At 45.2% G+C, this 18,052-nt stretch overlaps 1 protein-coding gene across 11 annotated transcripts in view; it reads left to right on the top strand.

Moving 5' to 3' along the window:
• The window catches only part of LOC110522742 (protein MON2 homolog), a 59,781-nt gene that overhangs the window by 33,631 nt on the left and 8,098 nt on the right, over positions 1-18,052 (top strand). For 4 of the 11 annotated variants that reach the window (XM_036969112.2, XM_090231277.1, XM_090231270.1 and 1 more), the window contains 18 exons: positions 129-209; positions 409-573; positions 717-818; positions 4,806-4,916; positions 5,333-5,508; positions 6,004-6,166; positions 6,566-6,859; positions 7,120-7,318; positions 7,541-8,190; positions 8,559-8,702; positions 9,880-9,897; positions 10,713-10,841; positions 11,826-12,016; positions 12,245-12,305; positions 12,409-12,532; positions 12,941-13,148; positions 14,989-15,024; positions 17,963-18,045. In XM_036969112.2, coding sequence (XP_036825007.2) covers positions 129-209; positions 409-573; positions 717-818; positions 4,806-4,916; positions 5,333-5,508; positions 6,004-6,166; positions 6,566-6,859; positions 7,120-7,318; positions 7,541-8,190; positions 8,559-8,702; positions 9,880-9,897; positions 10,713-10,841; positions 11,826-12,016; positions 12,245-12,305; positions 12,409-12,532; positions 12,941-13,148; positions 14,989-15,024; positions 17,963-18,045 — 2,935 coding nt within the window. Of the gene's footprint in view, positions 1-128; positions 210-408; positions 574-716; positions 819-1,259; positions 2,538-4,805; positions 4,917-5,332; positions 5,509-6,003; positions 6,167-6,565; positions 6,860-7,119; positions 7,319-7,540; positions 8,191-8,558; positions 8,703-9,879; positions 9,898-10,712; positions 10,842-11,825; positions 12,017-12,244; positions 12,306-12,408; positions 12,533-12,940; positions 13,149-14,988; positions 15,025-17,962; positions 18,046-18,052 lie in introns of those variants that run through there. The other 7 variants (XM_036969115.2, XM_090231272.1, XM_090231268.1 and 4 more) reach the window with 4 other exon arrangements.

Here is an 18,052-nt window from a genome sequence, read left to right as displayed (position 1 = left end):
ATAAAAACATTTTTTGTTGTTCTGATTTATATAGTGGAAGTAGTCTGAGTGAATCACTCTGACTTTTCTCACCACCCACTCCACTCTTCCTGTTCTGTCTATCTCCCACCTTCCCTCTCCTCTCCCAGCACCTGGTGTGGATCCTAGGTCTGAAGCCTGGGGTTGGAGGTGCTCTGAAGCCTGGTCGTGCAGTAGAGGGGCCAAGCACGGTAATACAAGACCACAAATCGATTGCCTTGCCTTACACAGTCACACTGTAATTAGTTAAATTCTCTGCATCAATTAGCAACAGTATCCGTAGGGTTTCATTGGCTATTCAGCCTTCAAAGCTAGACACCACACTAAGGTACGTAGCTCTTCTGGATCCTAACCGACAAACCTGACTCCTCTGATGTCTGTTGGTTACAGGTGCTGACCACGGCTGTGATGACGGACCTGCCAGTCATCTCAAACATCCTGTCTAGGCTCTTTGAGAGCTCCCAGTACTTAGACGACGTGTCACTGCATCACCTGATCAACGCACTGTGCTCCCTCTCTCTGGAGGCTGTGGAGATGGCCTATGGAACTAACAAGGTAACTACTATACGTGCATGTAGCCAGAGCAACAACGTATGACATCCCCATCTTCTGTATGTGCCACCTTGTGTTACTAAATGTGTAATGCTTATATCCACCGAACCAGTCACTCATATGTTCTGTTCTCGTCCTGTGTCCAGGAGCCGTCTCTGTTTGCTGTTGCCAAGCTGCTGGAGACCGGCCTGGTCAACATGGACCGTATAGAGATCCTGTGGAGACCCCTCACTGGACATCTACTGGAGGTACTTCTTCCATTCACTATTATAGACCACCTGTAGACCTTTATATACCATCATAATGGAAGAGGTGGGTAGTGAAGTCCAGGGTTCAAATAATATTTTTTTATAATTTCAAATCTGTACTTGATTGAGCTTGCTTTAAATGGACCAGTAGAATAATCCCAATACTTGGAACTACCGATCTCACATTCCAGGCAGGCTCAAGCTAACTTTGAAAGTATTTGAAATATTTCAAATAGTATTTGAACCCAGGTCAATTGAAGTGGTATTTTGGGAAAACTTCAATAGATACTTCTCAAGCCCTTTCATTTCGTGGTAATGGTAGTAACTCCCCCGTTTCTAATTCCTTGAGTGGCATCTGTCCTCTGTGTAGTAAAAGTAATGAAAGGAACCGTTCTCTTTTCTCTATCTCCCTCTCTTTTGCAACCCATGTATGTTTTGCAGAAGGTAAGCTCGGAAACTTCTCCTCCCAATCATTTGCTTCCGCTCTCATTTCCTGTGCCTCTGCCTGGTAATCAATGTGTTGGAGCTGAGAGTATGCAATGTGTTGGAGCTGAGAGTATGCAATGTGTTGGAGCTGAGAGTATGCAATGTGTTGGAGCTGAGAGTATGGAATGTGTTGGAGCTGAGAGTATGCAATGTGTTGGAGCTGAGAGTATGCAATGTGTTGGAGCTGAGAGTATGCAATGTGTTGGAGCTGAGAGTATGCAATGTGTTGGAGCTGAGAGTATGCAATGTGTTGGAGCTGAGAGTATGCAATGTGTTGGAGCTGAGAGTATGCAATGTGTTGGAGCTGAGAGTATGCAATGTGTTGGAGCTGAGAGTATGCAATGTGTTGGAGCTGAGAGTATGCAATGTGTTGGAGCTGAGAGTATGCAATGTGTTGGAGCTGAGAGTATGGAATGTGCAGCTTGCAACACATTTATGTTTGCTTCGCTGTTATGTTTGATCTAAATTTCCTCACTTGAGTTGCATTTTTGGAACTTTGTTTTTGTTTGTATGCATACTATACAGCAGTTGTCCCCAAGCTTTTCTGAGGACAGGTCTCAGACTATTTAGAAATTATATTTAAAAATTGTAGATATATGATCACACTGGAATAGATCATTTGTTGTATTTCTTGAGGCACAGCTGAGTGAGCATAACAATTAGCTTTTTATTTAATTTTTTGAACTGGACTGATGACCTGCTTCTGGTGGTCCGTCTGAGGTGAGGGAGGGAGCAGCTGTGAGGCTGCCTGTCACCTGACTCACCATCTTCCAGCTGATGGCATCACTGCATGAATATTCCTTGATATTAAAAAAGACACAAGCCGCAAATAATAGCAATAAAAGTTTATCGAAACATGCATTTTATGGCCTATAAAAGTGTTGAACAAAGTGTTGACAGGGCTGAATAACTGTATTCATTCAGTCTCTCTCGTCATGGTTTTGAAATCTCACATGATCAACTTTGCTGTGTGTTACGGTCTATGGCTCCAGGAAACTGTGCAGACACAGTGATATGAGCTATCTGATTGGCAAGCAGTAGGCCTATAGGTGCACTAGATTTGCTCTCTGGGCCTGCTGGGTAGACTGAGTTCTACCTTCAGGCTTGTGAAATCGTTCAAAATGGGAACACGTTGCCTTCCCCAGGACACTAGGGCTACTGAATCAAGTACACCTACCGTCAACGGCGCGAAACAATAAATAATAGGAACTCAAGGCTCTATCATTGGGTTTTGTACAGAAATGTTTGGTGATTGATTAGGAATGCCTTGGAGATGGACCGGTTGGTGACCACTGCTATACAGACATCTGAATATATACATCAGCTGTAATGATATGCCAGCCTTTCTAGACAAGTCACATATTTGTTTCATGTTGGGCAACGTGTAGATAACAGACACTTGTGGGGTGTAAAGGATGGTGCTAATATGGCGTCTTAATCACTGTTGGTGTAGCTGTCCAGGGGAATAGTGTAATGAGCAACAATGCAACTCGTTGAAAGCCAGCTGATCTCGCCACAGCGTTCATGATTATCTGTCTGTCAAATGGAAGGACATTATTTCATTCATCACAGGCATAGTGTTTTAACCACCGGGTGGACATACAGTGCCTTGCGAAAGTATTCGGCCCCCTTGAACTTTGCGACCTTTTGCCACATTTCAGGCTTCAAACATAAAGATATAAAACTGTATTTTTTTGTGAAGAATCAACAACAAGTGGGACACAATCATGAAGTGGAACGACATTTATTGGATATTTCAAACTTTTTTAACAAATCAAAAACTGAAAAATTGGGTGTGCAAAATTATTCAGCCCCTTTACTTTCAGTGCAGCAAACTCTCTCCAGAAGTTCAGTGAGGATATCTGAATGATCCAATGTTGACCTAAATTACTAATGATGATAAATACAATCCACCTGTGTGTAATCAAATCTCTGTATAAATGCACCTGCACTGTGATAGTCTCAGAGGTCCGTTAAAAGCGCAGAGAGCATCATGAAGAACAAGGAACACACCAGGTCCGAGATACTGTTGTGAAGAAGTTTCAAGCCGGATTTGGATACAAAAAGATTTCCCAAGCTGTAAACATCCCAAGGAGCACTGTGCAAGCGATAATATTGAAGTGGAAGGAGTATCAGACCACTGCAAATCTACCAAGACCTGGCCGTCCCTCTAAACTTTCAGCTCATACAAGGAGAAGACTGATCAGAGATGCAGCCAAGAGGCCCATGATCACTCTGGATGAACTGCAGAGATCTACAACTGAGGTGGGAGACTCTGTCCATAGGACAACAATCAGTCGTATATTGCACAAATCTGGCCTTTATGGAAGAGTGGCAAGAAGAAAGCCATTTCTTAAAGATATCCATAAAAAGTGTTGTTTTAAAGTTTGCCACAAGCCACCTGGGAGACACACCAAACATGTGGAAGAAGGTGCTCTGGTCAGATGAAACCAAAATTGAACTTTTTGGCAACAATGCAAAACGTTATGTTTGGCGTAAAAGCAACACAGCTCATCACCCTGAACACACTGTCAAACAAGGTGGTGGCAGCATCATGGTTTGGGCCTGCTTTTCTTCAGCAGGGACAGGGAAGATGGTTAAAATTGATGGGAAGGTGGATGGAGCCAAATACAGGACCATTCTGGAAGAAAACCTGATGGAGTCTGCAAAAGACCTGAGACTGGGACGGAGATTTGTCTTCCAACAAGACAATGATCCAAAACATAAAGCAAAATCTACAATGGAATGGTTAAAAAATAAACATATCCAGGTGTTAGAATGGCCAAGTCAAAGTCCAGACCTGAATCCAATCGAGAATCTGTGGAAAGAACTGAAAACCTCTGTTCACAAATGCTCTCCATCCAACCTCACTGAGCTCGAGCTGTTTTGCAAGGAGGAATGGGAAAAAATTTCAGTCTCTCGATGTGCAAAACTGATAGAGACATACCCCAAGCGACTTACAGCTGTAATCGCAGCAAAAGGTGGCGCTACAAAGTATTAACTTAAGGGGGCTGAATAATTTTGCACGCCCAATTTTTCAGTTTTTGATTTGTTAAAAAAGTTTGAAATATCAAATAAATGTCGTTCCACTTCATGATTGTGTCCCACTTGTTGTTGATTCTTCACAAAAAAATACAGTTTTATATCTTTATGTTTGAAGCCTGAAATGTGGCAAAAGGTCGCAAAGTTCAAGGGGGCCGAATACTTTCGCAAGGCACTGTACTGTTTGAACAGCCCTAACCCAGATCCCTTTCGCTCTCTCTCTACCCCCCCTTCCTCTTTCTCCCTCTCCATGCTCGTGTACCGTGTGATCTCCCTCTCCCTGCTTGTGTACCGTGTGATCTCCCTCTCCATGCTCGTGTACCGTGTGATCTCCCTCTCCATGCTCGTGTACCGTGTGATCTCCCTCTCCATGCTCGTGTACCGTGTGATCTCCCTCTCCATGCTCGTGTACCGTGTGATCTCCCTCTCCCTGTGCCTACCCTCTGTTCCCTGCTGCAGGTCTGCCAGCACCCCAATGCCAGAATGAGAGAGTGGGGGGCTGAGGCTGTGACCTCCCTAATCAAAGCTGGCCTGGCCTACAAACACAACCCCCCTCTGGCACAGAACCAGGTACTACTACTACCCCATCTCTCTCATCTTCACCCAGTAATCCAAACACAGGGGATGCTGGAACATTTCCTGTCTAGAAGTTGGAAGACTGTTACAATGCAATGGAAGGTGATATGACTAGCTATTAGTGCGCTTCACCATGCCAACCCACCCACACATAGTTGGCATGTTTAGATCTTAAGGCCACTCCCTGCCCTCTTTCTTCCTCTCTGTCCCCATCTCTCTCTCTCTCTCTCACGCTCTGGCAATTCCATTTTAATTTATTGGCATGGGAAACATGTTTAATAAACAGGTGTGAAATAAACAGTAAACATAACAGAGTTTCAAAGGAATGGAGACCTTTAAATAAACGTAAAAATGGAGTGTATTTACAATGGTGTTTGTTCTTCACTGGTTGCCCTCTGTCCCTCCGTCAGAGGCTGCAGCTCCTGTTGTTGAACCCGCTGAAGGAGCTGTCCAACGTGCTCCATGCAGACATCCGTCAGAAGCAGCTGGAGAGCGTGCTGCAGATCCTCCAGAGCCAAGGGGACAGTCTGGGGCCCGGCTGGCCCTTAGTGCTGGGCGTAATAGGGGCCATCCGCAACGACCAGGGGTGAGAGAGCGCGCGAGGGAGGGATGAAAGTATAGATGGGAAGAGGGATACCATTGAAGCGTGCAGAGATGATGTACTTCTTTACTATTTTAGCAGTAGTAACGCTTAGAGGTAATGTTAATTTTTGGGTGACCCGACCAAATGTGAGTTATAGATCTGTCATTTTTCATTGAAAGCAAGTCTAAGAAGCTGTAGATCGGTTCTATATGTGCTATTGCTATGTTTCCCGTTCTTAAGTTTTGTTTGAGCGTCTCTTAATTTTAGTTTTGTACGTCTTCAAACAGCTGAAAATAAGAATTTGTGTTCTTAAGAAGATATTTCACAGTGGTTTAGATTGTACAATGATTCTCTGCACTATGCATTGCTTGTTTTGTCACATAAAATGAAATGAGGAAAACAATTTTATTTATTTTAGCAGCCAGGAAATGGCAGAGTGATTTCTGCGTAGTGCACCTTTAATTGATCTCGCCTGCTGTATTTCCTCCTGTACCCCAGAGAGTCATTGATCCGAACAGCCTTCCAGTGCCTGCAGTTGGTGGTGACTGACTTCCTCCCCACCATGCCTTGCGCGTGCCTCCAGATCGTAGTGGACGTAGCTGGCAGCTTCGGCCTCCAGAACCAGGAGCTCAACATCAGCCTCACCTCCATAGGACTCCTGGTGAGACTGAACACACAATGACTAACGCTAACCCTAACTCAACATCAGCCTCACCTCCATAGGACTCCTGGTGAGACTGAACACACAATGACTAACGCTAACCCTAACTCAACATCAGCCTCACCTCCATAGGACTCCTGGTGAGACCGAACAGACAATGACTAACGCTAACCCTAACTCAACATCAGCCTCACCTCCATAGGATTCCTGGTATGACCGCAGTATGTGGCATATATTGTTTTATATCCTATATAGTATTGAGTTTGTTGATACTGTTATAATTGCTGTTGTGTTCCCCCAAGGTATTACTTTTCTAGTATTTCAACAATGATTTTTGAAAGTGACTGTCTGCTAGTGATTTCAGTCAACCTCTCACCCTCCCCCTGTTTTCCCCCACAGTGGAACATCTCCGACTACTTCTTCCAGAGGGGCGAGGCCATCACCCAGGAACTAGAGAGGGAGGAGGCCGCGCTGCAGAAGCAGGCTCAGGAAAAGGGTGAGCCCTTGAACAGGCCCTTCCACCCGGCCCCTCCCTTCGACTGCCTGTGGCTGTGTCTGTACGCCAAGCTGGGCCAGCTGTGTGTGGATCCCCGGCCCGCCGTCAGGAAGAGCGCCGGTCAGACCATGTTCTCCACCATCGCTGCCCACGGCACCCTGCTGCAGCAGCCCACCTGGCACATCGTGGTCTGGAAGGTACCGTCTAGTCACTAACAGTAATCACATGAATGATGCATGGCTGTAGACTCCTATGGCATACTGGAAGCTATTCCATCGTTCAGTCACTGGCCATCGTCTATCAAGGAAACATGCGGTCAAATAGGATTGTACGTTTGGGATCTGTCAATTTGAACCTGGTCATACGTGATTAAGTCCTGCTGCTAATACTTGAAACCACCCAGTATGATTTTAACAAGCTTATTGGTCATCTGCCCTCTGGCGGTCCATAAAACCAGGTTCTGTTCCACCTGCTGGACTGTGTGAGGAAGTCTTCCACTACGGCCGATAAGGAAAAGATTGAGTCGGGGGGCGGGAACATCCTCATCCACCACTCACGGGACACAGCTGAGAAACAGTGGGCGGAGACCTGGGTGCTGACGCTGGCAGGGGTGGCTCGTATCTTCAACACCAGGAGATACCTGCTGCAGCAGCTAGGTGTGTGTGTCCCTGTCTGTGTGTGGTCATGTGTTTTTATTTCAAGCTTTTTTTCATTCATCTCTTATGTCTATACTCAATGACAGGAGGAGGAAGATTAGTGATTTATGGACAGTGCTCCTCCTCCTCATTGCCCTGTCCCCACGCATATGCAAAATACTAATTTAATGAATAGGCCCCAATATTTTCCTCTTCTTACCTGGTTCTGTGTCCACTCCACAGGTGACTACTTCAAGGCGTGGGAGGTTCTGTTGGACCACATCCAGTCTGCTGCCCTCAGTAAGAACAGTGAGGTTTCCCTGGCCGCGCTCAAGTCCTTCCAGGAGATCCTTCAGATCGCCACACCCGTCAAGGACTCCGCCATGCCCACCGACGCTCTGGCTGCCATGGGTGTTCCCCCCGTCCTCATCGACCCCCTCAGCGCCCCGGGCCCCGGCAGACCCCTGCTGCGCTCCGACTCGATGCTGGAGAGGCTGACGAGCTACAACGGCGCCGAACTCCAGGCCCCTCCCCCAGGGGAGGAATCGGCACTGGAGGATGCGGCGCTGTGGTGGTCGGCGTGGAACACCTGGTACCGGACGGGCACAGACAGCACGAGGCCCCCTAGTGGCGGGACGGGGACAGACAGACCCTCCTTCGTCCCCAGCCAGCCCTTCCTGACAGCGTTAGTCCAGATCTTCCCTGCCCTCTACCAGCACATAAAGACTGGCTTCAGCATGGAGGACCTGAGGAAACTGGGGGTGATCCTCCACGGGGCCGTGTCCATACCCATCAGCAGTGACGCCTCGCCCTTCATCCTGCCCTCTTACACCGAGGCTGTCCTCACCAGCCTGCAGGAGGCCGTGCTCACCGCGCTCGATGTGCTGCAGAAGGTGGGTGGGCCGCAGCACAAAAATTTTAACATTTTTATAGCCAAAGCCAATCCCCACACACACACACACACACACAGACACACACACACTTAAATGCTCTCAAAGTTCCCTTTTTATTAGATGGACACAGTTGCTATTCCTTTGTTGTCCTCTGTTATGGAAACTAGCACATTGATTTAAAGTGTCATTGTTCCTTTTCTCCTGACCTACTAATGGACAGTATGTGACTGTGTAGCATAACCTTGTTTAGCCTGATGGTAGTTAGCAGTTAGTGAGGTTCCCTGGTTCTAGTGAGGTCAGTAGTGAGTGAGGTTCCCTGGTTCTAGTGAGGTCAGTAGTGAGTGAGGTTACTGTCTCTCTGTCTGCAGGCCATCTGCGTGGGCCCAGAGAACCTGCAGGTCATGTACCCAGCCATCTTTGAACAGCTGCTCCTTTTCGTCGAGTTCTCCTGCAAACCCCCCCAGTACGGCAAGATGGAAACCAAACATGTGGCCAACGCTAAATACAACCAGGTAATGAATCACAATCTGTCTCTCTCTGCCGACGCTTTGTGTGCAAGTCTGTCTCTCTCTCTCCTCGATACCTCAGATTTTTTCCATTGATGGAATGTTGAAACATTTCCTATCCCAGTCATCCGTTTCTTTCCAGGCTTTCTGAAAATGGTCACCCCCCCCCCCCCCCCCGTCTCGTGACATTAATTAAGCCCCTCCCCTTTCCTTTGTCTGGTCCTAATTTGCCCCGCTCCCATTGTTCTAATCAAAAGACACACAGCTAGGTCTTTTAAACCGCATCAGCAGCCATAAACTATCTCTCTTCTTTCTCTCTCTCATTCCCACCAGCCCCTCAGGCTGGCAGCACGCTAGCCCCTCAGGCTGGCAGCACGCTAACCCCTCAGGCTGGCAGCACGCTAGCCCCTCAGGCTGGCAGCACGCTAACCCCTCAGGCTGGCAGCACGCTAGCCCCTCAGGCTGGCAGCACGCTAGCCCCTCAGGCTGGCAGCACGCTAGCCCCTCAGGCTGGCAGCACGCTAGCCCCTCAGGCTGGCAGCACGCTAGCCCCTCAGGCTGGCAGCACGCTAGCCCCAGGTGACCTTTTTCCGGCTTTCGGCAGGTATCAGACCAAGTTCATAATTCTTCTCTTTTGAAGGACAAGTTGGATTCACTTAACTCGTACAACCCTTTTTCTTAAAGTAGGCTATTGGATGATACCTGCTTTGTTCACACTGAGTTTGTAACAGAAGGGAATCTTTAAAACAAAGCTAGGATCTCATCTCAGTGTTATCCTCACTTGTTTGTATTCTCACACTTACATAAAAAAAGCCTGTCAAACAGTTTGGTCTTTGATGAAATCATCTGGTGTAGCAGCTGCTGATGCAGTATGTTGTATTGATGAGTGGTTTTGATTTCATGGTGGTGGCTGAATCAGCTTTGCTAATTAATGCTATCGCTACTCTCACCAGTAAAAGCTCCAAGTCTGTCTGTCACTTGACCTGTCAGTCATTCATACTGTCAGTCAGTTTTGTTGTTCAATCAAACCATTAAGAAACATGATTGCCACTGTCAGTCAATTGGACAGTGGCGACAAGTTGGTATAATAACACCAGGCACCAGCAAACAAGTTAACTCCAACCTTCTTCTCGTTGTTCTGTTTTTGTCGTACTATCCATCTACTCACTGGATCAACCTTTAGATCCAGCTGTTTACACCGGTGAGTTCCACCTCCCCCTTCAGCCTCCTTTAGTACTGTACTCAGCTGTGTTACTGTTCAATGGTCCCATCACTATTTCACCCACCGCATGCATGGTAAGACGTATTCTACTTCATCTCACTCCATGTTACCTACCTACCCCTATCTGTTCTGTCCGTCACTAAACAGTCCCTCCAGGATTTCGCTTGGATTTTTTGTGAAATTTGCAGGCCCAAATTCTTGATTTTGCTGCTGCAATTTGGACATTTTGCATGGCGATATGCAATGATGTTTTTGTCCGATTCGTCGCAACAATTCTGTCAAAGAGTTTGTTGACATGTGAGTTGATTGAACCATATTATGCAGTAAATGTCAGGTGAATTGTTGAAATTGCAAGCCCTCTTTGTGTTCTGTGGTCATGGATCAGTTCTATGTGATAATATTGCGATGGTTTGACTGTTTTATGCGGAAATAGTGCGACGATTGGTCAAATCTTCAAGGCCTCGAATAATATGCAGGGAATTGTTGATTTTGCTAAAAGAAAATGATCACGGAATCCTGAAGAGGCTGATTAACCAGTGGATATGCCGCTCTCTCTGAATCTACTACCTACCTCTCAAGTCCCATCCTCCTATCACTTATCTTACTGACTGTTTGTGTCGTGCTGTCCATATTTGCACATGTACAGTAGTTCTACAACAAGTTATATGGTTCTTTGCTCCTCTTAGTGTTTGAATGGAGGGATGTTTTCAGCTTTAGTTAACCCCCCCCCCTCTCTCTCTCTCTCTCTCTCTCTCTCTCTCTCTCTCTCTCTCTCTCTCTCTCTCTCTGCACAGGCCGAATGGGTTGCCTTAAACTATGTGCCCTTTGCTGAGAGGTCCCTGGAGGTGGTGGTGGACCTCTACCACAAAACAGCCTGTCACAAAGCCGTCATCAACGAGAAAGTCCTACAGAACATCATCAAGGTGCTGTCTCCAACATCACCAAGACATGTTATTTTGTTTATACGTGTTTATGTAAAAGGAGTTGCTTGGAAACTTGAACTCCTAGTGCTGGTTCTGGTTGTGAAACTACTACTCCCTAATTTAAAGATTCTAAAAATCTTTCATATCTCCCATTAGTCTATCATACTCCAGTGACTAGTGTTTCTGTCATAAACAAGCTGCTCTTTGTCGTGGGAAACAACATCTCTTTACAAAGCTGTCAGGTGTTCCTCTATTGTTTCCTGTGGGTCAATGACATACCAAGTTGTTTCCCAACAAGCCCTGGTCTGGTGTGTGTGGGACGATCTGACTCCCATTATCTTCTTAAAGCAACTCCCAGAACTACTACTCTGCTACGACCTCATTCGAGTTTTTCTATGGATAGGTTCAAACCAACCCTCCTCTCCCTCTCCTGAGAACGGAGGTCATAGCCATAAAATCCTAACCTTTGGGAGGCCAGCTGTGTATGGAAAGAGGGAGCCGTTTCTGTTCCGTTGCTTATTCTTTCCCTGGTTTTGAGACTAAAATGCATAGACATCAATGGCTCAAGACATCATTGTTTAGATGTGTCTGTGATTGATGTTATACCTGCAGGTCTCTGCGTCATTAGTGAGTCACACACACAAGACCATCAGGAATAGGTTTTTTTCCCTCCTGCGCTAGCAGATCGAGCACCAGGCAAGTCCATACGTTGAAGACTCCCATTGTGTTTCCAACGCCACTTCCCCTCTCGTTACAGAGAATATGCTACACGTTATCTCAATCACACTACATCTAAATATTAACCTTTGTGATCTTAATTTCCCCGTTACCCTCTCTCCTTTCCCCCATAGATCCTGAGGAAATAGCCTGGAAGTCGAGCCTAGGTGTTAGCTAATCCACTAGCAGACCTGTCAACCAGGCTGGTCCATACATTGAAGACTCCCATTGTGTTCCAACCCCACTATTTCTCTCCTTCCTCCACAGACCCTGCGGATGCCCCTGGGCCTAAAGTATGGGTGTCCATCAGAGAGCACGTGGAAGCTAGCTGTGTCATCCCTGCTCAAGGTGCTGTCCACCGGGCTGCCCGTGGCCCGTCAGCATGCCTCCTCTCGAAAGTTTGACACTATGTGGCCAGAGCTGGCCAATGCCTTCAAAGACTTCCTTTTCACCAAAAGGTAGGTATACCCTTTCTCAGACAGTTTGTAAAATATACGTGGAGCGATTTCTACATATTGCACCTTAAAATGTAATTTATTTATGTTAAAAAAAAAATTACGCACCTGAATGTTCCTCAGATTCTGGGAAACAGGCATTGATTCAGTATTGACAATGGATGGAGGACTGGGTCTTGATTAGCCATAAAGCTGAAGCTCATTAATTGCGTTTCTGTTCCTGTTTTACAGCACACCTCCAGACAATGTGTCCATCCAGGAGTTCCAGAAGAATGAAGCCATTGACGTTGAGGTAAAAACCTGACCGACTGACCACATTTAAACCAATCTTTGAATTGTATTACTGCCTTCATACCTGCCAATCTCTGAGGTCTGTGTGTGTCCTCTCTCTGTAGGTGGTGCAGTTGATCAGCACAGAGATCTTGCCGTTTGCCATCTTCATCCCCAAAGACTTTGTTGGCCAGATTATGGCCATGCTTAATAAAGGATCTATTCACTCACAGTCCTCCTCATTCACAGGTAAGGAAAGAACACCAGCTCTTATTCCAGTCCCTTTTGCTTTTCCCCTAACGATATGTTAACATAGTCCATACACTTCTGTTGGTTACAATGTATCATTTCAACATTTTATTAATGAATCTATAGTATATAATGTTCGTTAAGGGCTTGTAAGTCAGCATTTCACGGTAAGGTCTACCTACACCTGTTGTATTTGGAGCATGTGACAAATAAAATTTGATTTGATCAAAAACACAGAAAAAAACTATTTTCTAGCATCCCTTCTGAAACGAAATGTTTTGTACGTTTCTCATTCTAGTTATTTAGTAGATGCTCTTATATCACAGTGACTTACAACAAGGGCATTCAAATAGGCATGACAACCACATATCACAATCTTTGGAAATACAACCATATTTCCCTCCACAGAGGCAGAGGTAGACGCACGGATGCGGGAGGAGTTCTCCAAAGTGTGTTTTGAGACGCTGCTCCAGTTCTCTTTCAGTAACAAGGTGTCCACGCCCCAGGAAGGCTACATCTCCCGCATGGCCCTCTCCGTGCTCCTCAAGAGGTCCCAAGACGTGTTGAGGCGCTACGTGGACAATGAAAGGCTGAGTGGACGCTGCCCACTGCCCAGGTGAGTCCACTTACATCACTCAAATTATTTCTAGAACAGGGATGGTGAGACCACGACCCCTGTAGAAGACGCACCAAAACGCAGCATATTTAGTGCTTTTATGCACATGTACTTGTGCTGAGAACTGGCATCAGTTTCTCCATCCATATTCCTCTAGTCTCATCATTTTTCTTCCCCCTAGTCTCTCTCGTCCTTTCTCTTTCCCCGTTTCTCTTTCGATCTCTTGGTATTCATACAGTGCCTTCGGAAAGTATTCAGGCCCCTTGACTTTTTCCACATTTTGTTAGGTTACAGCCTTATTCTAAAATGGAATAAATAATTTTTCCCCCTCATCAAAGCAAAAACTTTTTTTTTTTTTAAATGTTTGCTAATTTATTAAATATGCATTTAAAAAAAAATCACATTTACATAAGTATTCCAACCCATTATTCAGTATTTTGTTGAAGCACCTTTGGCAGCAATTACAGCCTCGGGTCTTCTTGGGTATGATGCTACAAGCTTGGCACACCTGTATTTGGGGATTTTCTCCCATTCTTCTCTGCAGATTATCTCAAGCTCTGTCAGGTTGGATGGGGAGCGTTGCTGCACAGCTATTTTACGGTCTCTCCAGAGATGTTCGATTGGGTTCAAGTCCGGCCTCTTGCCGGGATCACGCAAGGACATTCAGAGACTTGTCCCAAAGCCACTCCTGCATTGTCTTGGCTGTGTGCTTAGGGTCGTTGTCCTATTGGAAGGTGAACTTTTACCCCAGTCTGAGGTCCTGAGCGCTCTGGAGCAGGTTTATATCAATGATCTCTCTGTACTTTGCTCTGTTGATCTTTGCCTCGATCCTGACTAGTCTTTCAGTCCCTGCTGCTGAAAAACATTCCCACAGCATGATGCTGCCACCACCATGCTTCACTGTAGGGATGATGCTAGGTTCCCTCTAGACATGACGCTTGGAATTCAGGCCAAAGAGTTTAATCTTGGTTTTCTCAGATAATTTAATCTTGTTTCTCATGGTTTGAGAGTCTTTAGGTGCCTTTTGGCAATCTCCAAGCGGGCTGTCATGTGCCTTTTATTGAGAGATAAAGGAGATGGTTGTCCTTCTGGAAGGTTCTCCCATCTCCACAGAGGAACTCTAGATCTCTGTCAGAGTGACCATCGGGTTCTTGGTCACTTCCCTGACCGAGGCCCTTATCCCCTGATTGCTCAGTTTGGCCAGGCGGCCAGCTCTAGGAAGAGGATTGGTGGTTCCAAACTTCTTCCATTTAAGAATGATGGAGGCCACTGTGTTCTTGAGGACCTTCAATGCTGCAGACATTTTTTTGGTACCCTTCCCCAGATCTGTGCCTTGACACAATCCTACGGACAATTCCTTTGACCTCATGACTTGGTTTTTGCTCTGACATGCACTGTCAACTGTGGGACCTTATATAGACAGGTATGTGCCTTTCCAAATCATGTCCAATCAATTGAATTTACCACAGGTGGACTTCAATCAAGTTGTAGAAACATCTCAAGGATGATCAATGGAAACAGGATGCACCTGAGCTCAATTTAAATTCTCATAACGAAGGGTCTGAATACTTATGTACATGGTATTTCTTTTTTGTTTTTAATACATTTGCAAAAATTTGACATGAGGTATTGTGGAGTTTAATTTTTTTTTACATGTTTTATCCATTTTAGAATAAGGTTGTAACGTAACAAAATGTGGAAAACATCAAGGGCTCTGAATACTTTCCAAAGGCCCTGTATGGGGTAGATTCCCTGGTAGGTGTACTGTCATCCTAGAATGTCTTCTGTGTTTGTTTACCATGGTGGCATAGTGTAACAGTCTTTTCACTGTCTTCAATAGTGGACAGAGGATGAAGCTTGATTGCCAACTTCTCAGGTTAACAGCATAATTACATTTGCATCCTTCAGATACACACCTTTTTTCAAACTGCTCCTGTTCCTTTTCTATGTTTTTTTTCTCTATTACCTGAGCGAATTCCACACGGACTGATACAAATTATATACAGTGAGTATACAAAACATTAGGAATACCTGCTCTTTCCCTGACACAGACTGACCAGGTGAATCCAGGTGAAAGCTATGATCCCTTATTGATGTCAATCCACTTCAGTCAGTGTAATTGAAGGGGAGGATACAGGTTACATTTGTAATACTTGAGACATGGATTGTGTATGTGTGCCATTCAGAGGGTGAATGGGCAAGACAAAATATAAAAGTATTTAGTCAGCCACCAATTGTGCAAGTTCTCCCACGTAAAAAGATGAGAGGCCTGTAATTTTCATTATAGGTACGCTTCAACTATGACAGACAAAATGAGAAAAAAAATCCAGAAAATCACATTGTAGGATTTTTAATGAATTTATTTGCAAATTATGGTGGAAAATAAGTATTTGGTCACCTACAAACAAGCAAGATTTCTGGCTCTCAGACCTGTAACTTCTTCTTTAAGAGGCTCCTCTGTCCTCCACTCATTACCTGTATTAATGGCACCTGTTTGAACTTGTTATCAGTATAAAAGACACCTGTCCACAACCTCAAACAGTCACACTCCAAACTCCACTATGGCCAAGACCAAAGAGCTGTCAAAGGACACCAGAAACAAAATTGTAGATGTTGATGATTTACTTACAGGAGAGTGAGACCAAATCATGGACTCTGGACAGAGTGGATTTCAGTTGTAACAAAAAGGCAGTTTATTGAGTCAAAAGATATCTTGTCCTACAGTTTTAACGTGCACAGACCTGATTCATATAACTCAAAATGGAGTTAGCTGAAAAAGGGCTTAGACAAAGGTTACAACAGTTTTTATACATAGAATGATGTAGGTGGAGTCTTGTTGTGTCGCCTTCTGAATGGTCCCGAAGGGTTGGAGGCGGATCTGCTCCAGCCAGAGCAGGAGCCCCCATGGTGCACAGCAGAATCTTCTGCTCTGGGCACCCGACCAGTAGAGGGGGGATGGAGTGTGTGTGTTTATGCAAGAAGGTATTTGTGTGTCAGGGGATCGTGAGGTAGGGAGAACTGAGAGGGGCAGTTTAAGGTTGGGGGTAGGGTGCTTCCTGTTTGGACAGGGGTGCGTGCAATGACTTGAGTCAAGCGGATAAGTTTGGCGCTGTATAATATATGAGCTATGTGTATGAATATATGTATATATGACATAGACCTGCACCAGGCTGGGAAGACTGAATCTGCAATAGGTAAGCAGCTTGGTTTGAAGAAATCAACTGTGGGAGCAATTATTAAGAAATGGAAGACATACAAGACCACTGATAATCTCCCTCGATCTGGGGCTCCACGCAAGATCTCACCCCGTGGGGTTAAAATGATCACAAGAACGGTGAGCAAAAATCCAGAACGACACAGGGGGACCTAGTGAATGACCTGCAGAGAGCTGGGACCAAAGTAACAAAGCCTACCATCAGTAACACACTACGCCGCCAGGGACTCAAATCCTGCAGTGCCAGACGTGTCCCCCTGCTTAAGCCAGTACATGTCCAGGCCCGTCTGAAGTTTGCTAGAGAGCATTTGGATGATCCAGAAGAAGATTGGGAGAATGTCATATGGTCAGATGAAACCAAAATATAACTTTTGGGTAAAAACTCAACTCGTCGTGTTTGGAGGACAAAGAATGCTGAGTTGCATCCAAAGAACACCATACCTACTGTGAAGCATGGAGGTGGAAACATGCTTTTGGGCTGTTTTTCTGCAAAGGGACCAGTACGACTGATCCGTGTAAAGGAAAGAATGAATGAGGCCATGTATCGTGAGATTTTGAGTGAAAACCTCCTTCCATCAGCAAGGGCATTGAAGATGAAACGTGGCTGGGTCTTTCAGCATGACAATGATCCCAAACACACCGCCCGGGCAACGAAGGAGTGGCTTCATAAGAAGCATTTCAAGGTCCTGGAGTGGCCTAGCCAGTCTCCAGATCTCAACCCCATAGAAAATCTTTGGAGGAAGTTGAAAGTCTGTGTTGCCCAGCAACAGCCCCAAAACATCACTGCTCTAGAGGATATCTGTATGGACGAATGGGCCAAAATACCAGCAACAGTGTGTGAAAACCTTGTGAAGAATTACAGAAAACGTTTGACCTCTGTCATTGCCAAGGGTATATAACAAAGTATTGAGAAACTTCTGTTATTGACCAAATACTTATTTTCCACCATAATTTGCAAATAAATTCATTAAAAATCCTACAATGTGATTTTCTGGACTTTTTTTCTCATTTTGTCTGTCATAGGTGAAGTGTACCTTTGATGAAAATTACAGGCCTCTCTCATCTTTTTAAGTGGGAGAACTTGCACAATTGGTGGCTGACTAAATACTTTTTTGCCCCACTGTAAGTGTCTTTGAAGGGTGTATGGTAGTAGGTGCCAGGCGCATCGGTTTGTGTCAAGAACTGCAACACTGCCTGGTTTTTCGCGCTCAACAGTTTCCTGTGTGTATCAAGAATGGTCCACCACCCTAAGGACATCCAGCCAACTTGACACAACTGTGGGAAGCGTTGGAGTCAACATGGGCCAGCATCCCTGTGGAATGCTTTCGACACCTTGTAGAGTCCATTCCCCAATGAATTGAGGCTGTTCTGAGGGCAAAAGTGGGGGGGTGTAACTCAATATTAGGAAGGTATTCGGTATACTCAGTGTATATATTCATGCCTCCAGCTGCAAAAAGGGGTTTTCATTTTAAAAAAAATGTTTACCTATGATTTGTTTGTGAAGATTTGAAGGTTGGTACTCATTGTATGTCCCCTTGTTTGGTTCTTTTTTTATGCACTACATGAATATGTATAATTATTCCATTCCTTTTATTTTTAGGCAACAAGTGACGGAAATCATCTTTGTCTTAAAAGCTATCAGCACTTTGATGGACTCACTTAAAAAGACCCAGCCAGAAAACGGTGAGTA

The sequence above is a fragment of the Oncorhynchus mykiss genome, chromosome 4, assembly GCF_057628025.1.
Source record: "Oncorhynchus mykiss isolate SJ-2025 chromosome 4, ASM5762802v1, whole genome shotgun sequence".
In the NCBI taxonomy this organism is placed as follows: domain Eukaryota; kingdom Metazoa; phylum Chordata; class Actinopteri; order Salmoniformes; family Salmonidae; genus Oncorhynchus; species Oncorhynchus mykiss.
The sequence above is the reverse complement of the archived record's forward strand: the minus strand, read 5'-3'. Positions and strand labels throughout refer to the sequence as shown.